Here is a 17,500-nt window from a genome sequence, read left to right as displayed (position 1 = left end):
CCCAGCAATTGGGCTGTTTTATCCCAGTGATTGGGCTGTTTTATCCCAGCGATTGGGCTGTTTTATCCCAGCGATTGGGCTGTTTTATCCCAGCAATTGGGCTGTTTTATCCCAGCGATTGGGCTGTTTTAACCCAGCGATTGGGCTGTTTTATCCCAGCGATTGGGCTGTTTTAACCCAGCGATTGGGCTGTTTTATCCCAGCGATTGGGCTGTTTTAAACCAGCGATTGGGCTGTTTTTACCCAGCGATTGGGCTGTTTTAACCCAGCGATTGGGCTGTTTTATCCCAGCGTTTGGGCTGTTTTAACCCAGCGATTGGGCTGTTTTAACACAGTGATTGGGCTGTTTTATCCCAGCGATTGGGCTGTTTTATCCCAGCAATTGGGCCGTTTTATCCCAGTGATTGGGCTGTTTTATCCCAGCGATTGGGCTGTTTTATCACACGATTGGGCTGTTTTATCACACGATTGGGCTGTTTTATCCCAGCGATTGGGCTGTTTTAACCCAGCGATTGGGCTGTTTTTACCCAGCGATTGGGCTGTTTTAACCCAGCGATTGGGCTGTTTTTACCCAGCGATTGGGCTGTTTTATCCCAGCGATTGGGCTGTTTTAACCCAGCGATTGGGCTGTTTTATCACACGATTGGGCTGTTTTATCCCAGCGATTGGGCTGTTTTATCCCAGCGATTGGGCTGTTTGCGATTGGGCTGTTTTTACCCAGCGATTGGGCTGTTTTATCCCAGCGATTGGGCTGTTTTAACCCAGCGATTGGGCTGTTTTATCCCAGTGATTGGACTGTTTTAACCCAGCGATTGGGCTGTTTTATCCCAGCGATTGGGCTGTTTTAACCCAGCGATTGGGCTGTTTTTACCCAGCGATTGGGCTGTTTTATCCCAGCGATTGGGCTGTTTTAACCCAGCGATTGGGCTGTTTTATCACACGATTGGGCTGTTTTATCCCAGCGATTGGGCTGTTTTAATCCAGCGTTTGGGCTGTTTTATCCCAGCGATTGGGTTGTTTGCGATTGGGCTGTTTTTACCCAGCGATTGGGCTGTTTTATCCCAGCGATTGGGCTGTTTTAACCCAGCGATTGGGCTGTTTTATCCCAGCGATTGGGCTGTTTTAACCCAGCGATTGGGCTGTTTTATCCCAGTGATTGGACTGTTTTAACCCAGCGATTGGGCTGTTTTATCTCAGCGATTGGGCTGTTTGCGATTGGGCTGTTTTTACCCAGCGATTGGGCTGTTTTATCCCAGCGATTGGGCTGTTTTAACCCAGCGATTGGGCTGTTTTATCCCAGCGATTGGGCTGTTTTAACCCAGCGATTGGGCTGTTTTATCCCAGCAATTGGGTTGTTTTAACCCAGCGATTGGGCTGTTTTATCCCAGCGATTGGGCTGTTTTATCCCAGTGATTGGGCTGTTTTATCCCAGTGATTGGACTGTTTTAACCCAGCGATTGGGCTGTTTTAACCCAGCGATTGGGCTGTTTTATCCAGTGATTGGGCTGTTTTAACCCAGCGATTGGGCTGTTTTAACTCAGCGATAGGGTTGTTTTAACCCAGCGATTGGACTGTTTTAACCCAGCGATTGGGCTGTTTTATCCCAGCGATTGGGCTGTTTGCGATTGGGCTGTTTTTACCCAGCGATTGGGCTGTTTTATCCCAGTGATTGGACTGTTTTAACCCAGCGATTGGGCTGTTTTAACCCAGCGATTGGGCTGTTTTATCCCAGCGATTGGGCTGTTTTAACCCAGCGATTGGGCTGTTTTAACTCAGCGATAGGGTTGTTTTAACCCAGCGATTGGACTGTTTTAACCCAGCGATTGGGCTGTTTTATCCCAGCGATTGGGCTGGTTGCGATTGGGCTGTTTTTACCCAGCGATTGGGCTGTTTTATCCCAGTGATTGGGCTGTTTTATCCCAGTGATTGGGCTGTTTTATCCCAGCGATTGGGCTGTTTTATCCCAGCGATTGGGCTGTTTGCGATTGGGCTGTTTTTACCCAGCGATTGGGCTGTTTTATCCCAGCGATTGGGCTGTTTTATCCCAGCGATTGGGCTGTTTTTACCCAGCGATTGGGCTGTTTTATCCCAGCGATTGGGCTGTTTGCGATTGGGCTGTTTTTACCCAGCGATTGGGCTGTTTTAACCCAGCGATTGGGCTGTTTTATCCCAGCGATTGGGCTGTTTTAACCCAGCGATTGGGCTGTTTTATCCCAGTGATTGGACTGTTTTAACCCAGCGATTGGGCTGTTTTAACCCAGCGATTGGGCTGTTTTAACCCAGCAATTGGGTTGTTTTAACCCAGCGATTGGGCTGTTTTATCCCAGCAATTGGGCTGTTTTATCCCAGCGATTGGGCTGTTTTATCCCAGCAATTGGACTGTTTTAACCCAGCGATTGGGCTGTTTTAACCCAGCGATTGGGCTGTTTTAACCCAGCGATTGGGCTGTTTTATCCCAGCAATTGGGCTGTTTTATCCCAGCAATTGGGCTGTTTTATCCCAGCGATTGGGCTGTTTTAACCCAGCGATTGGGCTGTTTTAACTCAGCGATAGGGTTGTTTTAACCCAGCGATTGGAGTGTTTTAACTCAGCGATAGGGTTGTTTTAACCCAGCGATTGGACTGTTTTAACCCAGCGATTGGGCTGTTTTAACCCAGCGATTGGACTGTTTTAACCCAGCGATTGGGCTGTTTTATCCCAGTGATTGGGCTGTTTTATCCCAGCGATTGGGCTGTTTTAACCCAGCGATTGGGCTGTTTTAACCCAGCAATTGGGCTGTTTTATCCCAGCGATAAGGCTGTTTTATCCCAGCAATTGGGCTGTTTTATCCCAGCGATAAGGCTGTTTTAACCCAGCGATTGGACTGTTTTATCCCAGTGATTGGGCTGTTTAAACCCAGCGATTGGACGGTTTTATCCCAGCAATTGGGTAGTTTTAACCCAGCGATTGGACTGTTTTAACCCAGCGATTGGGTTGTTTTAACCCAGCGATTGGGCTGTTTTATCCCAGCGATTGGGCTGTTTTAACCCAGCGATTGGGCTGTTTTATCCCAGTGATTGGGCTGTTTTATCCCAGTGATTGGACTGTTTTAACCCAGCGATTGGGCTGTTTTAACCCAGCGATTGGGCTGTTTTATCCCAGCAATTGGGCTGTTTTATCCCAGCGATAAGGCTGTTTTATCCCAGCGATTGGGCTGTTTTAACCCAGCGATTGGGCTGTTTTAACTCAGCGATAGGGTTGTTTTAACCCAGCGATTGGACTGTTTTAACCCAGCGATTGGGCTGTTTTATCCCAGCGATTGGGCTGTTTGCGATTGGGCTGTTTTTACCCAGCGATTGGGCTGTTTTATCCCAGTGATTGGGCTGTTTTAACCCAGCGATTGGGCTGTTTTATCCCAGCGATTGGGCTGTTTGCGATTGGGCTGTTTTTACCCAGCGATTGGGCTGTTTTATCCCAGTGATTGGGCTGTTTTATCCCAGTGATTGGGCTGTTTTATCCCAGCGATTGGGCTGTTTGCGATTGGGCTGTTTGCGATTGGGCTGTTTTAACCCAGCGATTGGGCTGTTTTATCCCAGCGATTGGGCTGTTTTTACCCAGCGATTGGGCTGTTTTATCCCAGCGATTGGGCTGTTTTATCCCAGCGATTGGGCTGTTTGCGATTGGGCTGTTTTTACCCAGCGATTGGGCTGTTTTATCCCAGCGATTGGGCTGTTTTAACCCAGTGATTGGACTGTTTTAACCCAGCTATTGGGCTGTTTTAACCCAGCGATTGGGCTGTTTTATCCCAGCGATTGGGCTGTTTTATCCCAGTGATTGGACTGTTTTAACCCAGCGATTGGGCTGTTTTAACCCAGCGATTGGGCTGTTTTAACCCAGCAATTGGGTTGTTTTAACCCAGCGATTGGGCTGTTTTATCCCAGCGATTGGGCTGTTTTAACCCATCGATTGGGCTGTTTTATCCCAGTGATTGGACTGTTTTAACCCAGCGATTGGGTTGTTTTAACCCAGCGATTGGACTGTTTTAACCCAGCGATAGGGCTGTTTTATCCCAGTGATTGGGCTGTTTTATCCCAGCGATTGGGCTGTTTTAACCCAGCGATTGGGCTGTTTTAACCCAGCAATTGGGCTGTTTTATCCCAGCGATAAGGCTGTTTTATCCCAGCAATTGGGCTGTTTTATCCCAGCGATAAGGCTGTTTTAACCCAGCGATTGGACTGTTTTATCCCAGTGATTGGGCTGTTTAAACCCAGCGATTGGACTGTTTTATCCTAGCAATTGGGCTGTTTTATCCCAGCGATAAGGCTGTTTTATCCCAGCGATTGGACTGTTTTATCCCAGCAATTGGGCTGTTTTATCCCAACGATTGGGCTGTTTTATCCCAGCAATTGGGCTGTTTTATCCCAGCGATAAGGCTGTTTAAACCCAGCGATTGGACTGTTTTATCCCAGCAATTGGGCTGTTTTATCCCAACGATTGGGCTGTTTTATCCCAGCAATTGGGCTGTTTTATCCCAGCGATTGGGCTCTTTAAACCCAGCGATTGGGCTGTTTTATCCCAGCAATTGGGCTGTTTTATCCCAGCGATAAGGCTGTTTTATCCCAGCGATTGGGCTGTTTTAACCCAGCGATTGGGCTGTTTTAACTCAGCGATAGGGTTGTTTTAACCCAGCGATTGGAGTGTTTTAACCCAGCGATTGGGCTGTTTTAACTCAGCGATAGGGTTGTTTTAACCCAGCGATTGGAGTGTTTTAACTCAGCGATTGGGTTGTTTTAACCCAGCGATTGGGCTGTTTTAACCCAGCGATTGGACTGTTTTAACCCAGCGATTGGGCTGTTTTAACCCAGCGATTGGGCTGTTTTAACCCAGCGATTGGGCTGTTTTAACCCAGCGATTGGGCTGTTTTAACCCAGCGATTGGGCTGTTTTAACCCAGCGATTGGGCTGTTTTAACCCAGCGATTGGACTGTTTTAACCCAGCGATTGGGTTGTTTTAACCCAGCAATTTGGGTTGCAGCTCTAGTATGAATCAGCTCAAAATGAAGGGAAATGCCTCTCCTATTCCTTTAACCCGGTAGATGAGCGGCAACCAAACCTGCTCATGAATCATTTAAAGGACCTGTTTGAGACACTCAACCCTTTTGTGACAGTTAATGTGTTTCTTCCTGAGGGTTTGTCGTGGTCTGCATTCAGTGAAGGTCTCACCTGTCGCCCGTCAGCCGGTCCCGCGTGTAAACCGCTCCCCGGGAAACCAGTCCGTCTGGCTGAGCCGGTTCCGGAGAAACTCACACCAGTGCTCCTGACACAAACAGAGTGTGTGTGTGTGTGTGTGTGTGTGTGTGTGTGTGTGTGTGTGTGTGTGTGTGTGTGTGTGTGTGTGTGTGTGTGTGTGTGTGTGTGTGTGTGTATGATCCTGCCCGAGGCCACGGCGCTTTTCTCCCAAGATGTTTGGCAAACAAGAGAATTGATATGATATTCTCAACGCCGAATTAAAACCCAGAGAAAATGAGTTAATATTTTAACATTTTTTTATTCTACATGTTGTCCTCCAGAACTCAAACATATGTGGGATATTCACTCAAACTCAAAACAGCTTAAGGGCAGTTAAATATGTTTTAGATGTTTAAATCTGTACACACACACACACACACACACTCACACACACACACACACACACACACACACACACACACACACACACACACACACACACACACACACACACACACACAGTTCAGTCATTCACTGCAGCCTTTAATATCTGTCCAGTTGTATTTTATTATATTTTCTATGATTACATTTTATGTTTTTATTTGATTTATTATTACATAGGTTGCTATGATTTCATTGTATTATTTTTTTTAATTTTATTCAATATGTGCTATGGTTACACATTTTATTTATTAATTATTTTTATTTACTTATTTTATTTTTTTATTTTTATGATTGGTTTTATTATTATTTTATTTAATCTTTTTATATATTTGCTATTTTTGTTTTTATTTATAATGTTATGTTTTATTTTATTGTTATATTTTATTTATTATTACAGGTTTATTATAGGTTGCTATGATTTCATTGTATTTTTATTTAATATTTGCTATATGGTTAAATTTTATTTATTATTTTATTTACTTAATTTATTATTGATATTTTATTTTTAAATGTATTTTATAATTGGTTTTATTTAATATAGATGTATTTTTATTTACAATTTTATTTTTATTTTATAGTTATTTTATCTTATTTTATTCTTTTATATTTGCTATGTTTGCTATATATATATATATTTTATTATTATAGGTTGCTATGATTTCGTTGTATTTTTATTTTATTTAATATTTGCTATATTGTTAAATTGTATTTATTATTTTAATTTACTTATTTTAGAATTTATATTATTTTATTTTATTTTAATATTTGCTATTTTTGTTTTTATTTTATAATGATTTGATTTAATATTCATTTAATTGATTTCATTGTGTTTTATCATTATTATTATTTTTTAAAAATTATTTTTATTCTCTTCATCTCTCTCTCTCTCTCTCTCTCTTCATCTCTCTCTCTCTTCATCTCTCTCTCTCTCTCTCTCTCTCTTCATCTCTCTCTCTCTTCATCTCTCTCTCTCTTCATCTCTCTCTCTCTCTCTCTCTCTCTCTCTCAGGTGTGTTGTTCTCTGAGGTGCGCCGCCCGTGTGGCGTGATGGTATTGGTCAATCCTCAGAGTGGGCGGGGCCAAGCGATGGCGCTCTATAACGGCCACGTTCAGCGGATGCTCACTGAGGCAGATATACCACACACACTCGTTATCACAGGTGTGTCACACACACACACACACACACACACACACACACACACACACACACACACACACACACACACACACACACACACACACACACACACACACACACACACACACACACACACACACACACACACACACTCTGTGTAGAGTTTGCAGCTTCATTCATAAATCATGATATTAGTCACATCTGAGTGAAAAACACTGGACACAACAGCAGAACTGACCACAGAAGAAGAAGAAGAGAGAGAGAGAGAGAGAGAGAGAGAGAGAGAGAGCTGTCTGAGTGATGCTGTGTGTGTGTGTGTGTGTGTGTGTGTGTGTGTGTGTGTGTGTGTGTGTGTGTGTGTGTGTGTGTGTGTGTGTGTGTGTGTGTGTGTGTGTGTGTGTGTGTGTGTGTGTGTGTGTGTGCTGATGGATCTATTTATACACCCGTCAGTCAGATGTTCAGTGTGTGTTTGCTGTGCAGGATCATTATTTTGAAGAGGGAATGAAGCTTCATCTGTAAATGTGTGTGAGGTCAGTGACATGGGTCAGTATGATGTGAAGAGTTCCCCATCAATTAACACATCACACCACATCTGCACTGAAGCCAACGAGTGTGTGTGTGTGTGTGTGTGTGTGTGTGTGTGTGTGTGTGTGTGTGTGTGTGTGTGTGTGTGTGTGTGTGTGTGTGTGAGAGAGAGAGTGTAACAGCACTGCTGGAGTGTGTGTGTGTGTGTGTGTGTGTGTGAGAGAGAGAGAGTGTAACAGCACTGCTGGAGTGTGTGTGTGTGTGTGTGTGTGTGTGTGTGTGTGTGTAGTGCAGTCTCAGCTTTAGGCATTTCTGCTGAATCAGTCACTATGAATCTTCACTTCAGCCTGACACACACACACACACACACTCCAGCAGTGCTGTTACTCACACACACTCACACACACACACACACACTCACTCACTCACTCTCACACTCACACACACACGCACACACACACACACACACACGCACACACACACACCAGCAGTGCTGTTACTCTCACACACTCACACACTCACACACACACACACACACACACACACACACACACACACACACACACACACACACACACACACACACACACACACACACACACACACACACACACACACACACACACACACACACACACACACTCCAGCAGTGCTGTTACTCTCACACACTCACACACACTCACACACACACACACACACACACACACACACCTCAGCAGTGCTGTTACTCTCTCTCACACACACACACACACACACACACACACACACACACACACACACACACACACACACACACACACACACACACACACACTCCAGCAGTGCTGTTACTCTCACACACTCACACACACTCACACACACACACACACACACACACACACACACACACACACACACACACCTCAGCAGTGCTGTTACTCTCTCTCACACACACACACACACACACACACACACACACACACACACACACACACACACACACACACACACACACACACACACACACACACTCCAGCAGTGCTGTTACTCTCACACACTCACACACACACACACACACACACACACAAACACACACTCCCCAGCAGTGCTGTTAATCTCACACACTCACACACACACACACACACACACACACACACACACACACACACACACACACACACACACACACACACAGACACACACACACCAGCATTTTTCTTGAGCTCATATAAATCTGACTGTATCATTTACATTCTCTCATTCAGCAGAAGCTCTAAATGTTGCTCATTTACAGTCAGCATTCACCGATCAGGCATAACATTATGACCACTGACAGGTGAAGTGAATAGCACTGATGATCTCCTGTTAGTGGGTGGGATATATTAGGCCGCAAGTGAACATTTTGTCCTCAGAGTTGAAGTGTTAGAAGCAGGAAAAATGGGCAAGCGTAAGGATTTGAGCGAGATTGACAAGGGCCAGATTGTGACGGCTGTTTTGGGGGACCAACACAATATCAGGAAGGTGGTTATAATGTTATATATGTATAATGTCTGATCGGTGTATATGAATAATAAGCAATTGTGTTTCACATCAAAGAACACCATGTATTGAGGTGGCTATTATAGGAATCTAAACCCATTTATGCAGTGAAATAAGAGGTCATTGGGAAGAGTGTTATCAGATCTCTGGCTGGATCTAGTAGATGTGTTTAATGCAGCAGAGAGAACCCATGGGGTTGAGATGTGATCATATCCCCTGATCTGTGATCCGCAGAGCGTCCCAATCACGCTCGAGATCTGGTGAAGAACGCCGACCTGACGCAGTGGGACGCTTTGGTGATCCTGTCCGGAGACGGGCTGCTGTTCGAGGTGCGTGAGGAACGCCTGTGTGTGTGTGTGTGATGGCCATCCAGCTCATCTGTGTGTGTGTGTTTTAGGTGGTGAACGGTCTAATGGAGAGGCAGGACTGGGAAAAGGCCATCCAGACTCCTCTGGGAATCCTGCCCGGAGGTTCGGGAAACGGACTGGCTGCTTCCATCCATCACTACACACGGTGAGCAGCGCTCAGAGTCATGTGACCCTTCATTCAGTCACATGATGCAGGCCAAGACCCGCCCACATTCTATCTGAAATCTATTATAGTAGTCTAAAAATGCAATATTGCAATATTAAATGCAGACAAATTATGGCCAATGTTAAAATTCTATACTAATTTGTATAAATAAAAAATAAACCAGCCATTTTAAGTGCCGCATTATAGTGGACAATATGAAAAATGATTTGCTAAATTATTAGAGTTTTATAGTTTAAATATAGTATATCAAATAAAAAAAAAAAAAAAAAAATTATATATATATATATTTCTCATGTCTGTGAGACGCGCTCCAGTTCACGTGCTATGCTATTAATCGCGCCGGCGCCTCCATGTCACGAATATATTGTCTGCTATATTTGTTTATTAAATCCAGGCAATTGGTTGATGACATTGATTCAAATTAAGATTACATTTATACAAAACGAAATTCACTTTAAAGGGTCGTGAAACCCCCTGTTTCAGCAGTTCTCATCAGTTTTGAAAAATGCTATAAAAGTGGGCGTGGTTTAGCAGCTTCTGTTTCAGACAATTTTATTAATGCACGCTGCAAATTACCGTTAAGTTACACGCTACACAATATACACATGGATTTATAAGCTCACCGGTACACAAATGCATTTATATCCTGTGACGCCTATAATTCAATGGACAATTAAATACACAGCCATTCGCAATTTGTTCTCTGCATCGAAAATATATATGAACACGCTGTTGCATACCTTTGATAACTTTCGAGGCTTATTTTGTGGAGTTTTTTTAATAGTTAAATGGCCTTAAAGAGCGGTTACACTCATAGTGTGGATGCATCGCGTGTGTGTGAAGACTCAGGATCTACTGAAGAGAACTTATGCGACGCAGAAACTCATACAAAGTGGAAAAAAAACTCGTTTTTGATCCATTAATGCATCTCTGTTTGAAGCGTCTGTCAGAGGAAAATGCCTATCAACGCATGCGGTCATGAATAATTAAGCAGCACGTCTTCTCATAGGACAAAGACACGCAGTCTCGTGGATAATTATGAGACGCAGATGAGTCATCGCCGTACTAAAGTAGGAGAAAACCTCACATCCTATGACGTTGACATGAAGAGGTGAAGACGAATTTAAACCAGGAATAGAGCAAAAGGTTTAAAATGAACCAGTTTTCTCCCACATTCAAAACTAACAGATGGTAAAATCGTCTTCCATGATGTTCAACACACTCGCTTCTGTCTTTAAATCTCAGAAAATTTGGTTTAGGGTTTCATGACCCTTTAAAGAAAGGCTTTCTACAAAACAAAACTTAATGAAGTGGTCAAAATCATCTCTGACCCGCTCCATGTCTTCTGACATATTGTGTCCTTTCTTACTCATGCTGTTCACTTTTCATAATCAACATAGATGACATTAAAATATAACATTATAATATTTAAACCTAAATATGAAACTAAATACATAGTAGGCTACAGTACAGAGAAATGTCATGTCGGAGCGGATTTGGCCGGGAACGATTCATGAGTGGAGCGTTAAGCCGGAAATGCAGAAATAAGCCATAATTTTGTTTTATTTTTAACTCTTTGGTAGATTATCCATTTATCATTTCTATTACATTACTACTAGACCTACTAATTAAAGCGATCTCTGGGGGGCCCTTAGAATCGTCCTAACTTTCCCCCCGTTATGCTGCGTTCACACCAAACGTGAATAGAGGGTCTGACGCGAGTGAATTCAATGTTAAGTCGATGAAAAGGCGTGTTGAAGTGCGTCTGGAGGTCCTGCGGCGCGGTGGACGCGATACCGTCTCATTCGCACGTCCAGTTCGCGAATTCGCGTCTGACGCCCGAGTTGAAAAATTTGAACTTTGTCGTCAATTCGCTCCGCGTTAACCAATCAGGAGCCTGCTTGCTGCGGTCACGTGGTAAAGTGACATGATGAGAAACCCTGCATAATTAAAAAATACTACTATTGTGTCACAAAATTTAGTTTTAAGACTTTTTCAGGTGGGAATGTAGTAGTTTAAAACTCAAATCTGTGGTTTATTTATAAAGAGAGCGCCAATTTTTTTAAATAATCTTGCGTTTTTGTAGTTGTGAGATCCAGGCGATCACCGGGCGCTCAGCGCTCATTAACCCCGGCGAGATCAGCCTTTCCTCGGCCAGTCCTTCTGCCGTTTGCCGCTGGCTCTGATGTCCTGTAGTGGCTCGTCTTGTGTGGATCTTACGGCCGATCTTTGCTCTCATGAATCTATCATTTGTTGTCTGCCAAATCGTTTTGACTGAGGGCAAAGGGAAGTTTCATAACTTTATTTTTTAAGGATATTTAAATAAACATGCAGTGAAGATAATGTAGGAGTTGCCTGGACCACATTTGTGTGGCTATTGATGTTTAATATATTTTTTTTAATGAAAATGAAAAGAGGCAGAGTGGTGTTTTATGACATATTTCTCCTGGAACGCCTTAATGCGCGTCTATTTCGCTTCAAACGCTTAATTTATATGCGCGTCCAATTCGCTGTGGACGGCGTGCAAATGGATTCAAAATGTTCAAGCGTTCAACTAGACGCGATTTTGACGCTATATTCGCATTTGGTGTGAACGCAGCATTAGCAGCTCCCTTGTCTATTAGTGTTACTGGAAGAACGTTTGTTTGAAACTTTGAGAGAACGTTCCTATCCTGTGATGAGACTGTGATCTGGTCAGTGTTCATGCAGAACTTCATTTGGTTTAGTAATGGCCATTAAAGTCATCCTGAGCTGTGCTCGTTCAGATGTTCTGCTGTTCAATCTAAAGTCATTTCCGAGTCATTAGCCGCGTGTTTCTGTGAGAGCGCAATCTCTGCGGGTTTAAACTCAGCATTTCTTTCAACACAACAATAAAAGTTCAGCTCTGCTGAGAGAGAGAGAAAACAAACCAAAGCATTAATGAATCGCTAATGACTTGCGTCTAGTCAGAGAGCGGAGGTTTGCTGAATAAAGCAGGTGAAACACACTCTCTGGAGACCAACGCTGCTGACATTAACCAGTCATTTCTATTCATGAAGAACACACACATGCGGCGTCCATTTATCAGTACCATTCACACGCAAAATGATTGATTCATGCGCGCATTCGTTTTTGGCTGTTGGACTTTTATTATTAGGGACTTTAAAGGGGTCATGAACTTAGAAATCGAATTTCCCCTGAGCTTTCGACATGCAAGAGGTCATACTAGAAGAATATCCTGTAAGTTTCAAAGCTGAAAACTTTCTTGTTAGTCCAATAAAAGCTTTTATAGACGCCAGGTCCAGAAAACGAGAGGTTTTTTAAAGTGGGGATCTATGAAAGGGAGGCAAGCTCATAGGCCTAGTGTTAAACCTTCAAGATACAAAGCAAGAGACATGCCGTTCAGGATAACAATTATTGTCTGTGTGTCAGTAAATCCGACCAGTGACTAAACACCAACTTGCGTTTTTTCTCTTAGTAGGATGAAAATAATCTGTTATTTAATGGCGATTCAATTCTTTAAAGAAAGCTCCCTTTGCAATCGCTGGAGCTGTCAATCAAACTCAAACTGTCAATCAAGCTGTCAATCTAACCCTGTCATGTCAACAAATGGAAAAGTTATCCGGCTGTTTATCATCATGTTAATAATGGTGTCTTTCGCCCCAACAGCAGGGGCACATTTGACAACAAATACCACACTTTCACATATTCTTCTGTTATTGAAAATGACCTTGAACAAAACTGATACTCATTAGTTAGACCTTTGTCTCAAAATATAGGCTATTTAATCATTTTAGCGAGTCTTATTTGCTACTTAAATCTATAAAATTAAAAAAAATATTAGGTCAAATGAGCTCAGAATCAACTTTGCACTGCTGACTGTGAGTTTTTGTGCCATCTGGTGGTTTAGAGGAAAATAAACTCAAAGGAGCCTTTAGCCTGTCACACCCGTGGTGGAAAGAGTACTGAAAAAACACACTCAAGTAAAAGCTACCTGTCAAAAAATGTAGTGCTAGTAGAGTTAAAGTACCTGTCCTAAATGTAGCCAAGTACTCAAGAGTAGTGAGTATTATGCTATGAATGTTATTCCACCTTATATACCCTGCGAATTAAAAATGTAGCTTACACTCTTTTATGGATGATTCTCAGTAAGAACAAAAAAACATGATCATCAACAGTATTTCTTATTTTTGACTGCTAGCACTAAAAATACAGCCATGTAATATTTGAGATAATCTGGTGATATTTATGACAACCATTCTGTAGAGGTTTTCTTGCGGTTCATTAAAAAAGGTTGCAAAACATTAGCCCATGATTTACTCACCCTCAGCTCATCCGAGGTGTGTATGACATTCTTCTTTCAGACGAATAAAATCTGAGTTTTATTACTAAAGTCCAGGCTAATCTAAGCATTAGAATTGCAGTAATAGTTGCTCTGTTTTTGAAAAGTGCATCTATCTATCATATAACTGCTCCACGCGGCTCTGGGGGGTTAATAAAGGCCTTCTGAAGCGAATCGATGCATTTGTGTAAGAAAAATATCCATATTTAAAACTTTATCAAGTAAACTTTCGTCTGACCGCCTTCCCTGTTCAATTTATGGAGAAAGTGTTGAAAGTTCCCCTGCCGATCGAAAGACTAACGCGAGCAGGTCGGCTCGTCATGACCTCACGTACGCATCTTGAGTTTCACTTTCAACATTCAACACTTTTCCACAGAAGGCGGTCGGACGAAAGTTTACTTGATAAAGTTTTAAATATGGATATTTTTCTTACACAAACGCATCGATTCGCTTCAGAAGGCCTTTATTAACACCCCAGAGCCGCGTGGAGCAGTTATATGACGGACAGATGCACTTTTTATATACTTCAAAAACAGAGCAACTATTGATCAAATTCTAATGCTTGGATTAGCCTGGACTTTTGTAATATAACTCAGATTATATTCGTCTGAAAGAAGAATGTCATATACATCTCGGATGAGCTGAGGGTGAGTAAATCATGGGCTAATTTTAATTTTTGGGTGAACTATCCCTTTAACAATGTTATTAATGAGCTAAAACTATTAAAAACAGTTTTGGGTAATTGAAATAAAGCTGAAAAATAAAATATACATATTAGATGAAAATCTTAAACTTAAAATTGACTCAAATTAAAGCTAAATAAAATATTTGAGGAAAAAAATTACTAAAAACTGAAACTAAAATGAACACTGAAAAGTTATTTTAAAATATGAATACATGTCTTGAACAAAAAAATGGGTGGGGTGGGGTTATTGGTTGTATTGGTTTATTTTAAGGAATTCAATAATTAAAAGGGATTTAAGGAAAAAAAAAGAAATAAGAACGGTCAAAGTTCCAGTTCTGAAGTTGATATGCACACATTGACTCTTCATATGTCTAATATGTAATCATGTAAATAATGGCATATTTTCAGTTCAAACTAGAGGGTATAAGCCTATACTATAATAGTATATAGGCAGCGGCTATTTGAAGTGAAAATAGCAGCATTTTCTTAGCAATATGTTATTTACACTGAAAATAGTGATAGATTATATTTACACTACGTAAAAATACCAGCATTTTCTTTGCTATAAGTGTGAATAGTAGTTAGATGCAGATACTATTTGCACCTCAGTGTTATTGTACATTAAACGGTATGCACACATAACAGTGTGAATTATTATATTTATTAAAATTATTAATTGTATGTCGCCTGCCTAAGCCCTTGCTAACCCTAAACACTTTATTATTAAACACACGTTAGACGCTTTATTTCCACTTTTCGTACATTTTCTAGTTCTGAAAATAAAGTCTTTCCGATCTGATTTGTGATGGGAAAAGAGCGAATTAGGCAAAAGGCGGATTCAAACTCGGGTCGATTTGTCCAAACTTTCTGCCACGCGTCTTACCCCTACACTACTGCTGCTGTTGGCCAATCAGTGTAGTTTTGTCTGGCCCAATCAGACGTCAGTGGGCGGAGTTAGTGTAAATAGCCTCTGCCAACAAGGTGTAAAAACTAACACCTTAGAGGATGTGTTGCTGTTTGTCAAGTCAAGTCAACCTTATTTATATAGCGCTTTTAACACTGCTGATTGTTTCAACGCAGCTTTACAGTGTTAAACAGGAAAATAATGCAACAATTTTATTCAGCTGTATAGCCATTCTGGAGAAAACGCTGATGTCATCAGTTCATTTTAATTATCATACAGTGACAGTGTGGACTTTAGATCAATAATTAGATCAGTAATTTAGTTTATATGGTTAATTTAGTTTTATTTGGATATTTAGTTGAAAAAAAAAAAAAGTGTTGACAGAACTGGTTTAATATGGTCATACTTCCTGGTTCTAGTAAGAACTCGAGCTGCTGCGTTTTGGACCAGCTTGTTTATTAAGCGAGCAGGGCAACCACCCAGTAGAGCATTACAATAATCTAACCTTGAGGTCATGAACACATGAACTAACTGTTCAGCATTTTGCATTGAGAGCATGTGCCGTAGTTTAGATATATTTTTAAGATGGTGGCTTTCAAACGAAAGATTGGTATCAAAGAGCACACCCAGGTTCCTCACTGACGACGAGGACTTGACAGAACAGCCATCAAGTGTTAGACAGTATTCTAGGTTACTACTTGTGGAGATTTTTTGTCCAATAATTAAAAATTCATTTTTTTCTGAATTGAGTTGCAGGAAATTACCGGTCATCCAATGTTTTATATCAGCTATGCATTCCGTTAATCTTGTGAATTGGTAAGTTTCTTCAGGGCATGAAGAAATATAGAGCTGAGTATCGTCACCATAACAATGAAAACTAATGCCATGCTTCCTAATAATATCTTCCAGTGGTAGCATGTACAGGGTGAAGAGTAGCGGTCCTAGCACTGAGCCTTGTGGTACTCCATACTGAACTTGCGATCGGTGTGACATCTCTTAATTTACTACTACAAACTGATAACGGTCGCATAGGTATGATTTAAACCATGCCAATGCAATTCCACTAATGCCTAGATAATTTTCGAGTCTATTCAAAAGAATGTTGTGGTCGATAGTATCAAATGCAGCGCTAAGATCGAGTAACACTAATAGAGAGATACAGCCATGATCGGATGATAAGAGTAAATCATTTGTAACTCTGATGAGAGCAGTCTCAGTGTAATGATACGGTCTAAATCCTGACTGGAAATCCTCACAGATGCCATTTCTTTCTAAAAAAGGAGCATAATTGGAGGACACTGCCTTTTCAAGTATTTTTGACAGAAAGGGTAGATTTGAGATTGGCCTATAATCGACTAATTCTGTAGGATCAAGTTGCATTTTTTGGTTGGTTTAATAATAGCCAATTTAAAAGTTTTCGGTACATATCCTAATGACAAAGATGAATGAATGATATTAAGAAGAGGATCTATGACCTCTGGTAGCATTTCTTTTAATAGCCTAGTCGGTATAGGGTCGGGCATACATGTTGTCGATTTTGATGAAGGTATGTGTGTGATTGTATTTTCTGGTCCTGAAGCATCATTGGACCGTTTGTAAATTAAAGGGTTAGTTCACCCAAAAATGAAAATTTTGTCATTAATTACTCACCCTCATGTCGTTCGACACCCGTAAGACCTTCGTTCATCTTCAGAACACAAATGAAGATGTTTTTAGTGTAAATCTGATGGCTCTGAAAGGCCTCCATTGGCACAATGCACTTTACACTCTCAAGACCCTTAAAAGGCACTAAAGACGTCGTTACAAAGTCCATCTCACTACAGTGGTTCTAAAATAACTTTAGAAAGTGACGAGAATAGTTTTTGTGCGCAAAAAACCCTAAATAACGACTTATATCATGATGACCGATTTCAAAACAAGGCATCATGAAGCTTCGAAGCGTTATGAATCAGTGAGTCGAATCATGATTCGGATCGTGTGTCAAACCGCCAAACTGCTGAAATTACGTGACTTTGGCGATTCAAACCGCTGAATCGACTCACTGATTCATAACGCTTCGAAGCTTCATGATGGCGTGTTTTGAAATCGTCATCACTATATAAGTCGTTATTTAGGGTTTTTTTGCGCACAAAAACTATTCTCGCCGATTCATAAAGTTATTGTAGAACCACTGTAGTGAGATGGACTTTGTAACGATGTCTTTAGTGCCTTTAAAGGGTCTTGA

General features: G+C 41.4%; 1 protein-coding gene across 1 annotated transcript in view; it reads left to right on the top strand.

Moving 5' to 3' along the window:
• The window catches only part of sphk1 (sphingosine kinase 1), a 32,163-nt gene that overhangs the window by 13,643 nt on the left and 1,020 nt on the right, over window positions 1–17,500 (top strand). Inside the window, exons 2-4 of the mRNA XM_079814403.1 lie at window positions 6,661–6,810; window positions 9,067–9,161; window positions 9,230–9,345. Coding sequence (XP_079670529.1) covers window positions 6,661–6,810; window positions 9,067–9,161; window positions 9,230–9,345 — 361 coding nt within the window. The remainder of the gene's footprint in view (window positions 1–6,660; window positions 6,811–9,066; window positions 9,162–9,229; window positions 9,346–17,500) is intronic.

The sequence above is a fragment of the Gobio gobio genome, assembly GCF_949357685.1.
Source record: "Gobio gobio genome assembly, chromosome: 1".
NCBI classification, from domain to species: domain Eukaryota; kingdom Metazoa; phylum Chordata; class Actinopteri; order Cypriniformes; family Gobionidae; genus Gobio; species Gobio gobio.
Note: the sequence above shows the minus strand (reverse complement) of the source record. Positions and strands in the feature narration are given on the sequence as shown.